This window comes from Salmo trutta, chromosome 6 (genome assembly GCF_901001165.1).
Source record: "Salmo trutta chromosome 6, fSalTru1.1, whole genome shotgun sequence".
Taxonomy (NCBI): domain Eukaryota; kingdom Metazoa; phylum Chordata; class Actinopteri; order Salmoniformes; family Salmonidae; genus Salmo; species Salmo trutta.
Window position 1 is genome coordinate 9,835,259 of NC_042962.1, and position 16,795 is coordinate 9,852,053.

General features: G+C 45.7%; 1 protein-coding gene across 1 annotated transcript in view; it reads right to left on the minus strand.

Moving 5' to 3' along the window:
- Positions 1 to 16,795, minus strand: part of LOC115195256 (E3 ubiquitin-protein ligase MARCH6) — a 28,931-nt gene that overhangs the window by 11,389 nt on the left and 747 nt on the right. The window contains exons 2-17 of the mRNA XM_029755032.1: positions 16,529 to 16,628; positions 14,984 to 15,057; positions 14,378 to 14,521; positions 13,915 to 13,987; positions 13,513 to 13,690; positions 13,217 to 13,391; positions 12,910 to 12,971; positions 12,768 to 12,800; positions 10,616 to 10,667; positions 10,433 to 10,491; positions 10,153 to 10,233; positions 9,966 to 10,034; positions 9,662 to 9,736; positions 9,382 to 9,516; positions 6,675 to 6,794; positions 1,511 to 3,193 (exon numbers count right to left, since the gene is read on the minus strand). Coding sequence (XP_029610892.1) covers positions 1,511 to 3,193; positions 6,675 to 6,794; positions 9,382 to 9,516; positions 9,662 to 9,736; positions 9,966 to 10,034; positions 10,153 to 10,233; positions 10,433 to 10,491; positions 10,616 to 10,667; positions 12,768 to 12,800; positions 12,910 to 12,971; positions 13,217 to 13,391; positions 13,513 to 13,690; positions 13,915 to 13,987; positions 14,378 to 14,521; positions 14,984 to 15,057; positions 16,529 to 16,628 — 3,113 coding nt within the window. The remainder of the gene's footprint in view (positions 1 to 1,510; positions 3,194 to 6,674; positions 6,795 to 9,381; positions 9,517 to 9,661; positions 9,737 to 9,965; positions 10,035 to 10,152; positions 10,234 to 10,432; positions 10,492 to 10,615; positions 10,668 to 12,767; positions 12,801 to 12,909; positions 12,972 to 13,216; positions 13,392 to 13,512; positions 13,691 to 13,914; positions 13,988 to 14,377; positions 14,522 to 14,983; positions 15,058 to 16,528; positions 16,629 to 16,795) is intronic.

Genomic DNA, 16,795 nt, shown 5'->3' on the forward strand with positions numbered 1-16,795 from the left:
TGAGGATAGAGGAGGGGGGGGAGGAGGAGAGGATAGAGGAGGGGGAGAGAGGATAGAGGAGGGGGAGAGAGGATAGAGGAGAGGGGAGAGAGGAGAGAGGATAGAGGAGGGGGGAGAGGAGAGGGGAGGGGGAGAGAGGAGAGAGGAGGGGAGAGAGGAGAGGAGAGAGGATAGAGGAGGGGGAGAGAGGAGGGGGGAGAGAGGAGGGGGGAGAGAGGAGAGAGGAGAGGGGGGGGGGAGGGGGGAGAGGAGAGGGGAGGGGGGAGGGGGGAGAGGAGAGAGGAGGGGGAGAGAGGAGGGGGGGAGAGAGGATAGAGGAGGGGGGGAGAGAGGATAGAGGAGGGGGGGAGAGGGGGAGAGAGGATAGAGGAGGGGGGGAGAGAGGATAGAGGAGGGGGGGAGAGAGGATAGAGGAGGGGGGGAGAGAGGATAGAGGAGGGGGAGAGAGGATAGAGGAGGGGGAGAGAGGAGAGAGGAGGGGGGAGAGAGGAGAGAGGAGAGGAGGGGGGAGGGGGGAGAGAGGAGAGGGGAGAGGGAGGGGGAGAGAAGAGAGAGGAGGGGGGAGAGAGGAGAGAGGAGGGGGGAGAGGAGAGAGGAGGGGGAGAGAGGATAGAGGAGGGGGGAGAGAGGATAGAGGAGGGGGGGAGAGAGGATAGAGGAGGGGGGAGAGAGGATAGAGGAGGGAGGAGAGAGGAGGGGGGGAGAGAGGAGGGGGGAGAGAGGAGAGAGGGGGGGAGAGAGGAGGGGGAGTGAGGATAGAGGAGGGGGAGAGAGGATAGAGGAGGGGGAGAGAGGATAGAGGAGGGGGAGAGAGGATAGAGGAGGGGGAGAGAGGAGAGAGGATAGAGGAGGGGGGAGAGGAGAGGGGAGGGGGAGAGAGGAGAGAGGAGGGGAGAGAGGAGAGGAGAGAGGATAGAGGAGGGGGTAGAGGAGGGGGAGAGAGGAGGGGGAGAGAGGAGGGGAGAGAGGAGGGGGAGAGAGGAGGGGGGAGAGGAGGGGGAGAGGAGAGAGGAGAGGGGAGGGGGGAGAGGAGAGAGGAGGGGGAGAGAGGAGGGGGGGAGAGAGGATAGAGGAGGGGGGGAGAGAGGATAGAGGAGGGGGGGAGAGAGGATAGAGGAGGGGGGGAGAGAGGATAGAGGAGGGGGGGAGAGAGGATAGAGGAGGGGGGGAGAGAGGATAGAGGAGGGGGGGAGAGAGGATAGAGGAGGGGGGAGAGAGGATAGAGGAGGGGGGGGAGAGAGGATAGAGGAGGGGGGGAGAGAGGATAGAGGAGGGGGAGAGAGAGGATAGAGGAGGGGGAGAGAGGAGAGAGGAGGGGGGAGAGAGGAGAGAGGAGAGGAGGGGGGAGGGGGGAGAGAGGAGGGAGGAGAGGGGAGGGGGAGAGAGGAGAGAGGAGGGGGGAGAGAGGATAGAGGAGGGGGGAGAGAGGAGGGGGGAGAGGAGGGGGGAGAGAGGAGGGGAGAGGTGGGTGAAGGTATATCACTTACCGGGCATACATCTATATCTAGGCATTTCGATGCTGGGCTGGAACAAAAACCTGCACACACAGCAGCTCTCCAGGACCAGGGTTGGTGACCATTGCTGGCCACAGTTGAGCCATGTGAGTGTCCCTGTAAAGCGTGACGTTGTAGGACAGGAAGGAGTGTACCTGTAAAGCATGACGTTGTAGGGGAGGAAGGAGTGTACCTGTAAAGCATGACGTTGTAGGGGAGGAAGGAGTGTACCTGTAAAGCATGACGTTGTAGGACAGGAAGGAGTGTACCTGTAAAGCAGGACGTTGTAGGGGAGGAAGGAGTGTACCTGTAAAGCAGGACGTTGTAGGGGAGGAAGGAGTGTACCTGTAAAGCGTGACGTTGTAGGACAGGAAGGAGTGTACCTGTAAAGCATGACGTTGTAGGGGAGGAAGGAGTGTACCTGTAAAGCATGACGTTGTAGGACAGGAAGGAGTGTACCTGTAAAGCGTGACGTTGTAGGGGAGGAAGGAGTGTACCTGTAAAGCATGACGTTGTAGGGGAGGAAGGAGTGTACCTGTAAAGCGTAACGTTGTAGGGGAGGAAGGAGTGTACCTGTAAAGCATGACGTTGTAGGACAGGAAGGAGTGTACCTGTAAAGCGTGACGTTGTAGGGGAGGAAGGAGTGTACCTGTAAAGCATGACGTTGTAGGACAGGAAGGAGTGTACCTGTAAAGCGTGACATTGTAGGGGAGGAAGGAGTGTACCTGTAAAGCATGACGTTGTAGGGGAGGAAGGAGTGTACCTGTAAAGCATGACGTTGTAGGACAGGAAGGAGTGTACCTGTAAAGCATGACGTTGTAGGGGAGGAAGGAGTGTACCTGTAAAGCATGACGTTGTAGGACAGGAAGGAGTGTACCTGTAAAGCAGGACGTTGTAGGGGAGGAAGGAGTGTACCTGTAAAGCGTGACGTTGTAGGGGAGGAAGGAGTGTACCTGTAAAGCATGACGTTGTAGGACAGGAAGGAGTGTACCTGTAAAGCAGGACGTTGTAGGGGAGGAAGGAGTGTACCTGTAAAGCGTGACGTTGTAGGACAGGAAGGAGTGTACCTGTAAAGCATGACGTTGTAGGGGAGGAAGGAGTGTACCTGTAAAGCATGACGTTGTAGGGGAGGAAGGAGTGTACCTGTAAAGCATGACGTTGTAGGACAGGAAGGAGTGTACCTGTAAAGCGTGACGTTGTAGGGGAGGAAGGAGTGTACCTGTAAAGCATGACGTTGTAGGACAGGAAGGAGTGTACCTGTAAAGCGTGACATTGTAGGGGAGGAAGGAGTGTACCTGTAAAGCATGACGTTGTAGGGGAGGAAGGAGTGTACCTGTAAAGCATGACGTTGTAGGACAGGAAGGAGTGTACCTGTAAAGCATGACGTTGTAGGGGAGGAAGGAGTGTACCTGTAAAGCATGACGTTGTAGGACAGGAAGGAGTGTACCTGTAAAGCATGACGTTGTAGGGGAGGAAGGAGTATACCTGTAAAGCATGACGTTGTAGGACAGGAAGGAGTGTACCTGTAAAGCATGACGTTGTAGGGGAGGAAGGAGTGTACCTGTAAAGCATGACGTTGTAGGACAGGAAGGAGTGTACCTGTAAAGCATGACGTTGTAGGGCAGGAAGGCAGGGAGGAGGAGCTTGATCATCCTGATGGGCAGCCACAACATCAGGAGAACGATGGAGCCAAACACCACCTAGGAGAGGACAAACATCATACACCTTTAATGATCAGCACACAATCAAAGCAAAACCATAGCTGGATGTAACTACTGTCTGTCGATGGACGGACCACAGACATGGTGAACCTGCAGAGGCAGCATTTTTATTTACTGGACAATGAAGAAATGTACAGGACCCATATGCATTGTTTGCGTAGCCTGATTAGGGCTTCCACCCATGGTTGTCAGAATGACAGAAACCAAAATTATATAGCCTAATTAGCTTATTCCTGTCTATACAGAAGAAGAAAAAAAATCTAAATAGCCTACTACACCAAACAGCATGTTTTGGCCACAGAATATCATGAACTTGTATAATATGCAGATTGTTTTAAATCGCATAGCCCACAGTCGGAAGGACCTGCAATTTATGCAGAGAGAGCTGTAAACACCAAAAAGATGAGTGATGAGTTTTGACTGTCAGTGAAAAGCAGAGAGACCCAGACAGGCATATCGTAATATTTAAAAATACAAAATCACGAAAAACAGTTTGGAAAACAATTGGCTATTGCTGTAAAGAGAAGACTCTAATCTGTCTTTTAGTCATCAAAATGATCAACTTAATTGAGCGAAAAGTAGCCCATCCTATTGGCACCAGCAGAGAATATGGGCCGTAACCCCAGTGGCTGTGCATATTCACTGTCTTTATCATTGGGTCAGTTTTGGACAGTCATTTCCTCCTCCAGGTTAGATGGGACGTCATATTGAGTCTCCTCTTCTCGTAGGCCTAATATATAGATCAGACAACGTTGTCTTTACTGATCTGTTTGTCAGAAGAGTAGGCTTCGCTGTCATTTGTCATATTCAAAAATATTCTGCGAATGTCTCCAGTCATATAAAGTGTAGCAGAATTGCATAAAATGTGTTTATTAAAAAGGCCAACATTTTCCTGTACAAAAGAAGATATGTAGCCTAGGCCCACTAAGTCACCACACCCTGCATTCAACAGTACTTTTGCAGACAGTGATTTAGTTATATTATTGTCCTAAATTATGACTATCCAATCTACTCATCACATTACGAATAGTAGAATATCTTACACACGTCTGCAAATGGAGGATGCATGAAATGGTTTATTATAAAGGTGCATTTTTATGGTGAAACAGCTTCCCCAAACTTGAAACCCACATGCTGCATATGTTAGAATAACTGGCCACATATACTTTTCCTCATCCAACAAGTAACGAACAGCAAAATTCCTAGCCTATGTCAATCTACTATCCGCCATAGTAGAAAAGTTGACCTGTTCTATTGGTCAGCTTATCGTTCTGTGTGAGAAAGAAATAACCTGCTCCAAAACAGACGCTGGGACAGTTGTGGGACGACAGATCCATAATTCATACAACCAGTAGTCCTAGGCTACACCCCAAAACGTAAAAAAGCTCATGCAACAGATCAGAAGGTTTAGCATAAATGTTGATAAGCTATTATTTCTTCACATTATAAGCGTGGCAATGCACACAAGGCAGTAAGCTATGCACGAATTTTCGCTCCATAATGAAATTAGCGGAAAACACATTTTGAGCAGTTTTATGTGGCAGCAGGTAGCCTAGTGGTTAGAAATTTAGAAAGAGGAGATCTAAAGATGCAACAACTAGCATTGGTTGCTAATATGACTAGGATTGTTCCTTTGTCTACTGGACAATGAAAATCAATAGAACATGAGAGAAACAGACTACTGGTTTCAAGCTTTCCCTCATTAAAATGCAAATCAATTTATAACATTTTTGACATGCGTTTTTCTGGATTCTTTTGTTGTTGTTATTCTGTCTCTCACTGTTCAAATAAACCTACCATTAAAATTATAGACTGATCATTTCCTTGTCAGTGGGCAAACGTACAAAATCAGCAGGGGATGAAATACTTTTTCCCCTCACTGTACAGTGCATTTGGACCCCTTAACTTTTTCCACATTTTGATACATTACAGCATTTTTCCAAAATGGGTTAAATAAAAATCTTTGCAAATGTATAAAAACGAAAAAACATTTTACAAGTATTCAGACCCTTTGCTATGAGCTCAGGTGCATCCTGTTTCCATTGAGCATCCTTGAGATGTTTCTACAACTTGATTGGAGTCAACCTGTGGTAAATTCAATTGATTGGACATGATTTGGAAAGGCACACACCTGTCTATTTAAGGTCCCACAGTTGACAGTGCATGTCATGCAGAGCAAAAACCAGGCCATGAGGTCAAAGGAATTGTTTGTAGAGCTCCGAGACAGGATTGTGTAGAGGCACAGATCTGGGGAAGGGTACCAAAACATTTCTGCAGCATTGAAGGTCCCCAAGAACACAGTGGCCTCCATCATTCTTAAATGGAAGAAGTTTGGAACCACCAAGACTCTTTCTAGAGCTGGCTGCCCAGCCAAACTGAGCAATCGGGGGAGAAGGGCCTTGGTCAGGGAGGTGACAAAGAACCCAATCGTCAGATTCACAGAGCTCTAGAGTTCCTCTGTGAAGATGGGAGAATCTTCCAGAATGACAACCATCTCTGCAGCACTCCACCAATTATGGAAGAGTGGCCAGATGTAAGGAAGCAACTCCTCAGTAAAAGGCACATGACAGCCCGCTTGGAGTTTGCCAAAAGGCACCTAAAGGACTCAGACCATGAGAAACAAGATTCTCTGGTCTGATGAAACCAAAATTGAACTCTTTGGCCTGAATGCCAAGCATCCCGTCCAGAGGAAACCTGGCACCATACCTACAATGAAGCATGGTGGTGGCAGCATCATGCTGTGGGGATGTTTTTCAGTGGCAGGGACTGGGAGACTAGTCAGGATCAAGGGAAAGTACAGAGAGATCCTTGATGAAAACCTGCACCAGAGCGCTCAGGATCTCAGACTGGGGCGTAGGTTCTCCTTCCAACAGGACAACGACAGTAAGCACACAGCCAAGAGAATGCAGGAGTTGCTTCGGGACAAGTCTCTGAAAGTCCTTGAGTGGCCCAGCTAGAGCCCGGACTTGAACATCTCCGGAGAGACCTGAAAATAGCTGTGCAGCGACGCACCCCATCCAACCTGACAGAGCTTGAGAGGATCTGCAGAGAAGAATGGGAGAAACTCCCCAAATACAGGTGTGCAAAGCTTGTAGCGTCATACCCGAGAAGACTTGAGGATGTGATCACTGCCAAAGGTGCTTCAACAAAGTACTGAGTAAAGGGTCTGAATACTTATGTAAATGTGATATTGTAGTTAAAAATTATTATGGGGTATTATCTGTAGATTCCTTTTTATTTATTTAATCCATTTTAGAATAAGGCTGTAACGTAATAAAATGTGGAAAAAGTCAAGGGGTCTGAATACTTTCCGAATGTACTGTATGTACCACAGACAGTAGAACCTGCGGAGGTGTCTGTAGATGTAGGTACCACAGAGAGGATGAACCTGCGGAGGTGTCTGTAGATGTACGTACCACAGACAGGATGAACCTGCGGAGGTGTCTGTAGATGTACGTACCACAGACAGGATGAACCTGCGGAGGTGTCTGTAGATAGGCAGGTGGATCATTTCCTGGACTGGGTTGAAGTCTGGATCGTTTAGGTTTCTCAGAAACCACAGGACCCCAGGCCTCAGCACCTGATCCAAAACAGCACCACACTATAGTCAGGAATTAATCAACAGTACACTACGACAAACCAGTCAATAGCTACATTTCAATCCAATTGGTAACAGATTTAAGTGAATATTCTAAAATCCCCATAAAGAAAGTATGCACATTTTCCGGATAATAAGCAGTGCATGATGACGTATAAGTTAGTTTTTCGCATATATACATTTTATACATTTTCATGTACCGAATAAAAGCCTAAAGTTGAATGTGTTTCCATCGCATTTCAAACCAAACTGTTGCGTTAAATAGCGAAGGTTTGTGGCACGTGCGCTCTAGCCAACAGCTCACGGATACTGTGCAGGTAGGCTGGAGAAGCATCAATCACGTCACCAGAATAACACACTCAGTATTTATTGGAAAGGAGCATCAATGCTCATCGCTGTGCACTTTCACCACATTGTGAAGTTCATCATAACATTTTACCTGTAAACGAATACACTGCATGCTTTCCCGAGTTGTAGTGGGAGGACCACACAACATACACTACATGGCCAATAATATGTGGACACCTCATCGAACATCTCATTCCAAAATTATGGGTATTAATATGGAGTTTGTCCCCCCTTTCCTGCTACAACAGCCTCCACTCTTCTGGGAAGGCTTTCCACTAGATGTTGGAACATTGCTGCGGGGATTTGCTTCCATTCAGCCACAAGAGCATTAGTGAGGATGGGCACTGATGTTGGACGATTAGGCCTGGCTCGCAGTCAGTGTTCCAATTCATCCCAAAGGTGTTCGATGGGGTTGAGGTCAGGGCTCTGTGCAGGCCAGTCAAGTTCCTCCACACTGATCTCGACAAACCATTTCTGTATGGATCTTGCTTTGTGCACGGGGGCATTGTCATGCTGAAACAGGAAAGGGCCTTCACCAAACTGTTGCCACAAAGTTGGAAGCACAGAATCATCTAGAATGTCATTGTATGCTGTAGCGTTAAAATTGCCCTTCACTGGAACAAAGGGGCCCAAACCATGAAAAACAGCCCCAGACCATTATTATTCCTCCTCCATCAAACCTTACAGTTGGCACTATGCATTCAGGCAGATGGCGTTCTCCTGGCATCCGCCAAACCCAGATTCTTCCGTCGGACTGCCAGATGGTAAAGCGTGATTCATCATTCCAGAGAACACATTTCCACTGCTCCAGAGTCCAATGGCAGCAAGCTTTACACCACTCCAGCCGACGCTTGGCATTGCGCATGGGGATCATAGGCTTGTGTGCAGCTGCTCGGCCATGGAAACCCATTTCATGAAGCTCCTGACGAACTGTTCTTGTGCTGACTTTGCTTCCAGAGGCAGTTTGGAACTCGGTCGTGAGTGTTGCAACCAAGGACAGATGATTTTTACGCGCTGCACACTTCAGCACTCGCAGTCCTGTTCTGTGAGCTTGTGTGGCCTACCACTTCGAGGCTGAGCCGTTGTTGCTCCTAGATGTTTCCACTTCACAATAAGAGAACTTACAGTTGACCGGGGCAGCTCTAGTAAGGCAGAAATGTTACTAGCACCTACAACGGTGCCATGTTGAAAGTCACTGAGCTGTTCAGTAAGGCCATTCTACTGCCAATATTTGTCTATGGAGGTTGCATGGTGGTGCGCTCGATTTTATACACCTGTCAGCAACAGATGTGGCTGAAATAGCCGAATCCACTAATTTGAAGTATATAAAGACTAACACGTAAATAATCAAGTTCCTCCCCGGTATATCCAGAGAGATTACTTCCTTGCAATTGCCTGAATAAACTCAACTGCAAAATGAGCTTTTCTTGATCCTTGGAACAAGTTTTCACTTTACATCTTGTGTTTATATTTTTGTTCAGTGTATGAATTTAAAAATAACAGCAAATACCTTCTACGGTATATTCCTTCTTTAAAGACCAAATAAGCTACTAGCTAAAGAAGAACACACACCCCGATGGACAAATACACGGACGATTTTGGCCATGTATTGTATTATCACGTGACTCCATGTCTATTTCAATATGATGGTTATTTTATCAATATTTGCGAATAAAGCAGTTAACGCCATTTCTCACATCATTCATTTGACAGACACAAAAAGATCCCACCATACCGAACAAACAAATTGTCTGTCGACATTTACGAAATTGTACCGGCATTTCCTGTTTCCATCAGGTCGGTCCAGTCTTTTCTAACGCATCTGTTAATTCACCCGCATTTCCTGTTTCCATCAGCTCGGTCGTCTTTTCTAACGCATCTGTTAATTCACCCGCATTTCCTGTTTCCATCAGCTCGGTCCCGTCTTTTCTAACGCATCTGTTAATTCACCCGCATTTCCTGTTTCCATCAGCTCGGTCCCGTCTTTTCTAACGCATCTGTTAATTCACCCGCATTAATTAGCTGTATGGAAACCTGGTTATAGAACTTGTCCCAAATTACACATCATATAGTGCACTACATTAACTCTACATCCCAAATGGCACCCTATTCCCTATATAGTGCACTACTTTTGACCAGGGCCCATAGGTCTCTGGTTAAAAGTAGTGCACCATAAAGGGAATAGGGTGCCATTTGTGTCTCAGCCTAAATGTGATCCTACCTCTCTCAGTAGGAGGATGAAGGATGCGAAATAGAAGACGTAGACCATTCCCACCAGCCAGTGGAGGAACATGGTGGTGCCTGGTGCAGACTTAAAACTCAGCTCTCTGTCCTTCAGAGACGCATCAAACATCTCCTGCAGAACGGATGGAAGAAAAGGTGGGAACGGTTAAAGAAAAAAAGACAGGGGTAGGGTGGGGGTGGGGGGAAATGGAGAGCAAGGTTGGAAGAGAAGAGGGGGAGAGAGAGAAAGAGGGACGGAAATAAACGTCTGTACGTACTAAAGAGCAGATGTCGAGCCACCAGCCACAGATGAGGGGGAAAACTCCTATCTCCACGACAACAAGCAGTGAGACCTGGAACACACACCACGTTAAACACCATGGACAGATACATGACCTCAGGGACTATGAAGACCCAGGGGAAACTCAGGCAATTCCCAAAATCATGCATTGATATCAATGGGAGATTTACATTTTTAAAAAGTTGACCTTCCGTCATTCATTTAGATTTAATTTTATAGTCAAAGTCGTTCTTTGGGTTTAAAGTAATATGAAAAGCCTATATTTAAAACCGAAATGTTACCTTGACAACGATGTAGCAGACCCCTAGTAGACGACGGGACCGCTGGAACCTGACCAGAGCAGCGAACCCCTGAGAGACACAAGTTAAGGACAAACACACACTTTTGTACACAAAAACAGTGGAAAGGTCTCCATGGAAACATTGCATGGTCACAGGAAGGGATCCCGGTCAGTAGGCGGAAGGATACGTGACAGAGGATGAGCGTCATGGCCAGCAGGATGTACCCTACGATGGTTGTGATCAGGCCCTCGAATTGGGAGGCTTGGACCTAGAGGACAAGACAAGAGCATTCAACCATATTTGCTTTGTTGGTGAGGCCAACTTTGTTGAATGCAGAAAGTAAACAGACTAGTCTTGACTATATCAATTAAATAAGGCAATCATCTTTGATACTACAATATATTTGTAGTGTATAACATTATGTTTTGCACAGAGTCAGGAGCGATGTATTAGAGAATGTTTCTTACATATTCCTCAAAGCCAAGGCCCATGACAGAGAAGTGACCAATGTGGTATGGACAGAACGCTGGAAGAGAACAGTGATGCATCAAACCTCACAGCTTTCTACTGAGCCCTACCACCATACCTGGCTAGTTCATTTTAACAAGGGTACTACTTTAGGGAGAGTTAGTGTTAATTTGTGTACTCACCGAAGACCAGGATGAAGAGAGTGTTCAGAGACACAACCCAGAACACATGCTCCTGGAAGACGAGACACAAAGCAAAACGTCACCTCACTACTTCCTAGTGCTACTGCTTTTAGAACAGACATCCCCTTCATTGCAATACTACCCCGTACTATGTGAATAAATACTACACCATACAAAGTGCATAAATACTACCCTATACTAGTGTATAAATACTACCCCGTACTAAGTGTATAAATACTAAGCCATACTAGTGTATAAATACTACCCCGTACAAAGTGTATAAATACTACCCTGTACTAAGTGTATAAATACTACCCCATACTAAGGGAATAAATACTAAGCCATACTAGTCTATAAATAATACTCCATACTAAGTGTATAAATACAACCCGACGCTAAGAGTACAAATACTACCCCATAGTAAGTGCATAAATACTACCCCATACTAAGTGCATAAATACTACCCCATACTAAGTGTATAAATATTAAGCCATACTAGTGTATAAATACTACCCCGTACAAAGTGTATAAATACTACCCCGTACTAAGTGTATAAATACTACCCCGTACTAAGTGTATAAATACTACCCCGTACTAAGTGTATAAATACTACCCCGTACTAAGTGTATAAATACTACCCCGTACTAAGTGTATAAATACTACCCCGTACTAAGTGTATAAATACTACCCCGTACTAAGTGTATAAATACTACCCCGTACTAAGTGTATAAATACTACCCCGTACTAAGTGTATAAATACTACCCCGTACTAAGTGTATAAATACTACCCCGTACTAAGTGTATAAATACTACCCCGTACTAAGTGTATAAATACTACCCCGTACTAAGTGTGTAAATACTACCCCGTACTAAGTGTGTAAATACTACCCCGAACTAAGTGTATAAATACTACCCCGAACTAAGTGTATAAATACTACCCCGTACTAAGTGTATAAATACTACCCCGAACTATGTGTATAAATACTACCCCGTACTAAGTGTATAAATACTACCCCATACTAAGTGTATAAATACTACGTGTATAAATACTACCCCGTACTAAGTGTATAAATACTACGCCACACTAGATGTATAAATACTACCCCATACTAGATGTATAAATACTACCCCATACTAGATGTATAAATACTACCCCACACTAGATGTATAAATACTACCCCACACTAGATGTATAAATACTACCCCATACTAGATGTATAAATACTACCCCACCCTAAGTGTATATATTCAATGCCACACAAGGTGTATAAATACAACTCTAAATGAGGTGTATAAATACTACCCCATACTAAGTGAATAAATACTACCCCATACTAAGTGTATAAATACTACGTGTATAAATACTACCCTGTACTAAGTGTATAAATACTACCCCATACTAAGTGTATAAATACTACGTGTATAAATACTACCCCGTACTAAGTGTATAAATACTACGCCACACTAGATGTATAAATACTACCCCATACTAGATGTATAAATACTACATGTATAAATACTACCCCACCCTAAGTGTACATATTCAATGCCACACAAGGTGTATAAATACAACTCTAAATTAGGTGTATAAATACTACTCCATTCTGCGTGTAAATACTACTCCATTCTGCGTGTAAATACTCCATTCTGCGTGTTAATACTACTCCATTCTGCGTGTAAATACTACTCCATTCTGCGTGTAAATACTACTCCATTCTGCGTGTAAATACTACTCCATTCTGCGTGTAAATACTACTCCATTCTGCGTGTAAATACTACTCCATTCTGCGTGTAAATACTACTCCATTCTGCGTGTAAATACTACTCCATACTGTGTTAATACTACTCCATTCTGCGTGTTAATACTACTCCATTCTGCGTGTAAATACTACTCCATTCTGCGTGTAAATACTACTCCATTCTGCGTGTTAATACTACTCCATTCTGCGTGTTAATACTACTCCATTCTGCGTGTAAATACTACTCCACTCTGCGTGTTAATACTATTCCATTCTGCGTGTTAATACTACTCCATTCTGCGTGTTAATACTACTCCATTCTGCGTGTTAATACTACTCCATTCTGCGTGTTAATACTACTCCATTCTGCGTGTTAATACTACTCCATACTAGGTGTGTAAATAAATACGTACTAAGAACACCAAGGAGCCATCGAGTCCAAGCATCTGAGAGGTAAAGAGAGAGACATTAAGAAGTGATGATATAATCATGGACAGTGCGGTGTCACGTGTTTGATTCAGGACAGATGTGTTGGAGAAACTAAACCAGTCTTACCCTCTCCCATGTGAGCTCCTCTGCTGCTCTGTCCCATTCTAGAGCATTCCAGTTCATATCATCTACAGACAGAGAAAGAGACAGAGGGAGAGAGAGAGAGAGAAAGATAGTGAGAGGAGAAATGAGTGGTAGAGAGATGTAGAGAGAGAAAGATAGTGAGAGGAGAAATGAGTGGTAGAGAGATGTAGAGAGAGAAAGATAGTGAGAGGAGAAATAAGAGAGAGAGACAGATCTCATACTATATAACTTTTAGTATTGCTGTTGCCATATGTTAGTCATCTGATGAGGGCTGGTCCTAGTCTCCTACCTTGAGCCCCGTTGTTGGCATCCACATCTTCGGCAGCCGCCCCCTCCTCTTCCTCGTTGTCTAGTTCTGGCTCCTCCCCCTGTTCTGGGGGGCCGTCCGGGGGCTCTGGCTCTGCCTCGTGAGCTGGGGGGTTGGCAGGGGCAGGGGGTTCATCAGCTGCTCCTTGACCGGCAGCCTGCAGGGGAGCAATGTGGATGGAGGGGCTGTAAATATGTGTGTGTGTGTGTGTGTGTGTGTGTGTGTGTGTGAGTGATGAACGTGTGTGTGAATGATGAACGTGTGTGTGTGTGTGTTACCTCGTTGGGCTGTTGTCCGGCTGCGTTGGGCTGGGGCTGCTGCTGCTGGTGGTGCTCCAGCCACAGGGGGGGACCACCATGGACTATCTGCTCCCTGAGCCACACCAGACTGATGAACGCACACAGTGTACACGTCACCACGAAACAGCCCTGCAGACAGTCTGCCAGCAGGTTCTCTCTACAGGGAAAGCGGATGTGAAAATGTCAAACATCTACAAAAAAAGCACTCACCTCTGGTTGCATGTGTGCGGCAAACTGGGAATAAAGACATCTAGAAGCTCTGACCAAGGGCAAGCGGCCAACACGTAAGCTTGAATAAACAATGACATGATCTGATACAGGAAGGAGGTGAGGAGGTAGAGTCTGATTGGCGAAGGAGGAGGATATGATGTCATGACTCACGTGGAGAGCATGTCCAATGGCAGCGTCAGGAGCGAGGTCACAGAGCCGGTAAACAGACACTTGTAGATTCGACCTGAAGAGAGAGAGAGACAGAGAGGAGATATGAGCATCATCTCACCAAGGGAGGACACGCTGAAGAAAGAGGTAGGCCTTCGTGAAGGAAGATCTTGGTTAGGACTGAGGACAAATGTGTTTAGGCAGGGGCAGTAATTGAATGCTTAAAGCTGGTATTGTAATCCTCCCTATCCTTATAGCCTTATAGCGTAGACAGTGGACACACAAACCAACACACCAGTAGGATTAACCAAACTGTGAAAATCCCAAAATCCCACTTCTGATCCTATTAAACCATGGACACAACGCTAGTGTACAGGTTCTTATGTGAGTGATACTGTGCTTAAGAGTAAAGTGTTGACGCATTAGTGTGTGTGTGATATAAACACATACATATCAGCCTACTCACATGCAGTGAGGGGGACCACCCCCAGCCATGCGAAGGCCACCAGTGTGTAGTGAAACCAGTATCGTATGGCCGTGCCCACACTGGTCAGCAGGCCAGCGCAGATGTCCTGGATGGGCAGCCGGGGGGGCATGTCTGGGGAGTAGACTGGAGCAGAGCAGATAGAGGGACGAGACAATCATTTATGAATAACAGAGCAAAAATAAAGGTTCAGACGTTTTGAAGAACCCTTTTGGGTTCCAGGTAGAACCCTTTTGGGTTTGAAGAACCCTTTTGGGTTCCAGGTAGAACCCTTTTTTGGTTTAAAGAACCCTTTTGGGTTCCAGGTAGAACCCTTTTGGGTTTAAAGAACCCTTTTGGGTTCCAGGTAGAACCCTGTTGGGTTTAAAGAACCCTTTTGGGTTCCAGGTAGAACTCTTTTTGGTTTAAAGAACCCTTTTGGGTTCCAGGTAGAACCCTTTTGGGTTTGAAGAACCCTTTTGGGTTCCAGGTAGAACCCTTTTTTTCTAAGAGTGTATTCAATGACAGAGCATCCCAGTCTGAAGTCAACCTCTTGCAACAGCGAACATTTTTGAGACTGACAGGTCAATGCCACGGACGGGTACTTACTTGGTGTGAAAGCAAATCTGTGCTTGCATAATTCACAGTACTCCTTCCTGCTGTGCTTCAGCCACTGGACCAAACTGTAAACAACAACAACAACAAAGGTAGGAGCGGTGAATGTTAGGCGAGGAACTAACGACAGTGAGAGAACACCCTAAACGACTCTTTCATACCACACAGCAGTCCACTCATTCAGAAGTTTAACACTTCGTATTGCTTTCTTTAATACGCAGTACAACGCTTGCTACTGCAGCCCTGAGCTGTCTAGCATTGGTGATTATGTGGTCCTAGTTTGCAATATATTAAGAATGAGATATTACTGTCTCACACACGCCTGGTGAATGAGAACTGGTCCACACAGAGGATCCTAAAACACTGATTTGAATCCTCATGATGGTGTTATTACTGCCAGTTAGGATTACATGTTAATAACACCAAGACAACCCAAGTTACATATTGTTTTATTATTTAACAAGGCAAGTCAGTTAAGAAAAAATTATTATTTACAATGACGGCCTACCCCGGCCAAACCCAAACCTGGACGACGCTTGGCCAATTGTGCGCCGCCCTATGGGACTCCCAATCACGGCCAGTTATGATACAGCCTGGAATCGAACCAGGATCTGTAGTGACGCCCCTAACACTAAGATGCAGTGCCTTAGACCGCTGCGTCACTCGGGAGCCCCAAGTTCCACGTAACTAACTAGGCCGAGGTTACATGGTTATCTTCCTGTACATCTGAATGAATGGTGTGTGAACCAACAGGGCCCGCTGGAGATCCCTGACATTATGCCAGAGCAGATGGTCCCAGAAATGGAATGATGACACAGCACTCCAATGCACTTCTGTACCCGGATCAGCAGACCACAAATGTGTAACCACGCCTGTATTAACCTGAAGGATTTTATCATGTTTCTGCAGTAGTAAACCATAGCAGTAAACCACATAGTAGTTAGTGTTCCGACTGCTTCTCATCACTAGTGCTAGCACAGTAAACGGCAGATCAGAAACTTTGTCTTTTATCCTTTGCGTTATTTTGGCACACCTAGCTAATTGTTTTTCCTTTGTTAGATCACACATGGCAGAGAAAGCAGCTGCGATAGCAGCGACATAAGTGGGATGATCACTTGGGACACACGTCAACATAATGGCCTCAGGACAGTCTGAGGAAATAGCGAGGCCCTATGCTGTGTCTTTATATCAACATGACTTCCTCCTACTGACTCAAATGAGATTCTCCTATGGCCATTATATCAGAGGAGTGAGGAGGTTTCTCTATGGCTGGTACTGGGAGCTAGGCTATAGTTCCACTAGAAATACTAGTACACTATATAATACAGTAAAGTTTAAAAAAGATATAAGAACAGTATATAGTTGACTGCTGATAATAAGTGCACTAAAGTGTAAAACAATCTTGAGGTCGCAATTCAATGACAATCTTTGTAATTGTTCCTGATGACTGCATGTTCCCAAGCTGTGTCAATCATTCATCAGGACAGGAGTTGACAGTGATTGAATCAGACAAAGAGCGAGAGAGAGAGACACACTCACCATTCCTGGTGGATGAACTTGATGCTGCCAGTGCAGACACAGGGGTGGTACAAGGGTTTGTCTGGGGTCCCCTCTGAACGACACACGCGACATATGTCCCCTACACAGAGAATATGTTTTTCCATTGGTTCAGAGAGACAGACAAAACGACACACGTAGGAAGAACAGCCTTCTGTAGTAGTAGCAATCGATTTGAAGCTACCTAATGAATTGTTCCAGTGCTTAATCAAACAATATTGTAGTTAGCCTTACACTGACAAGATAGAT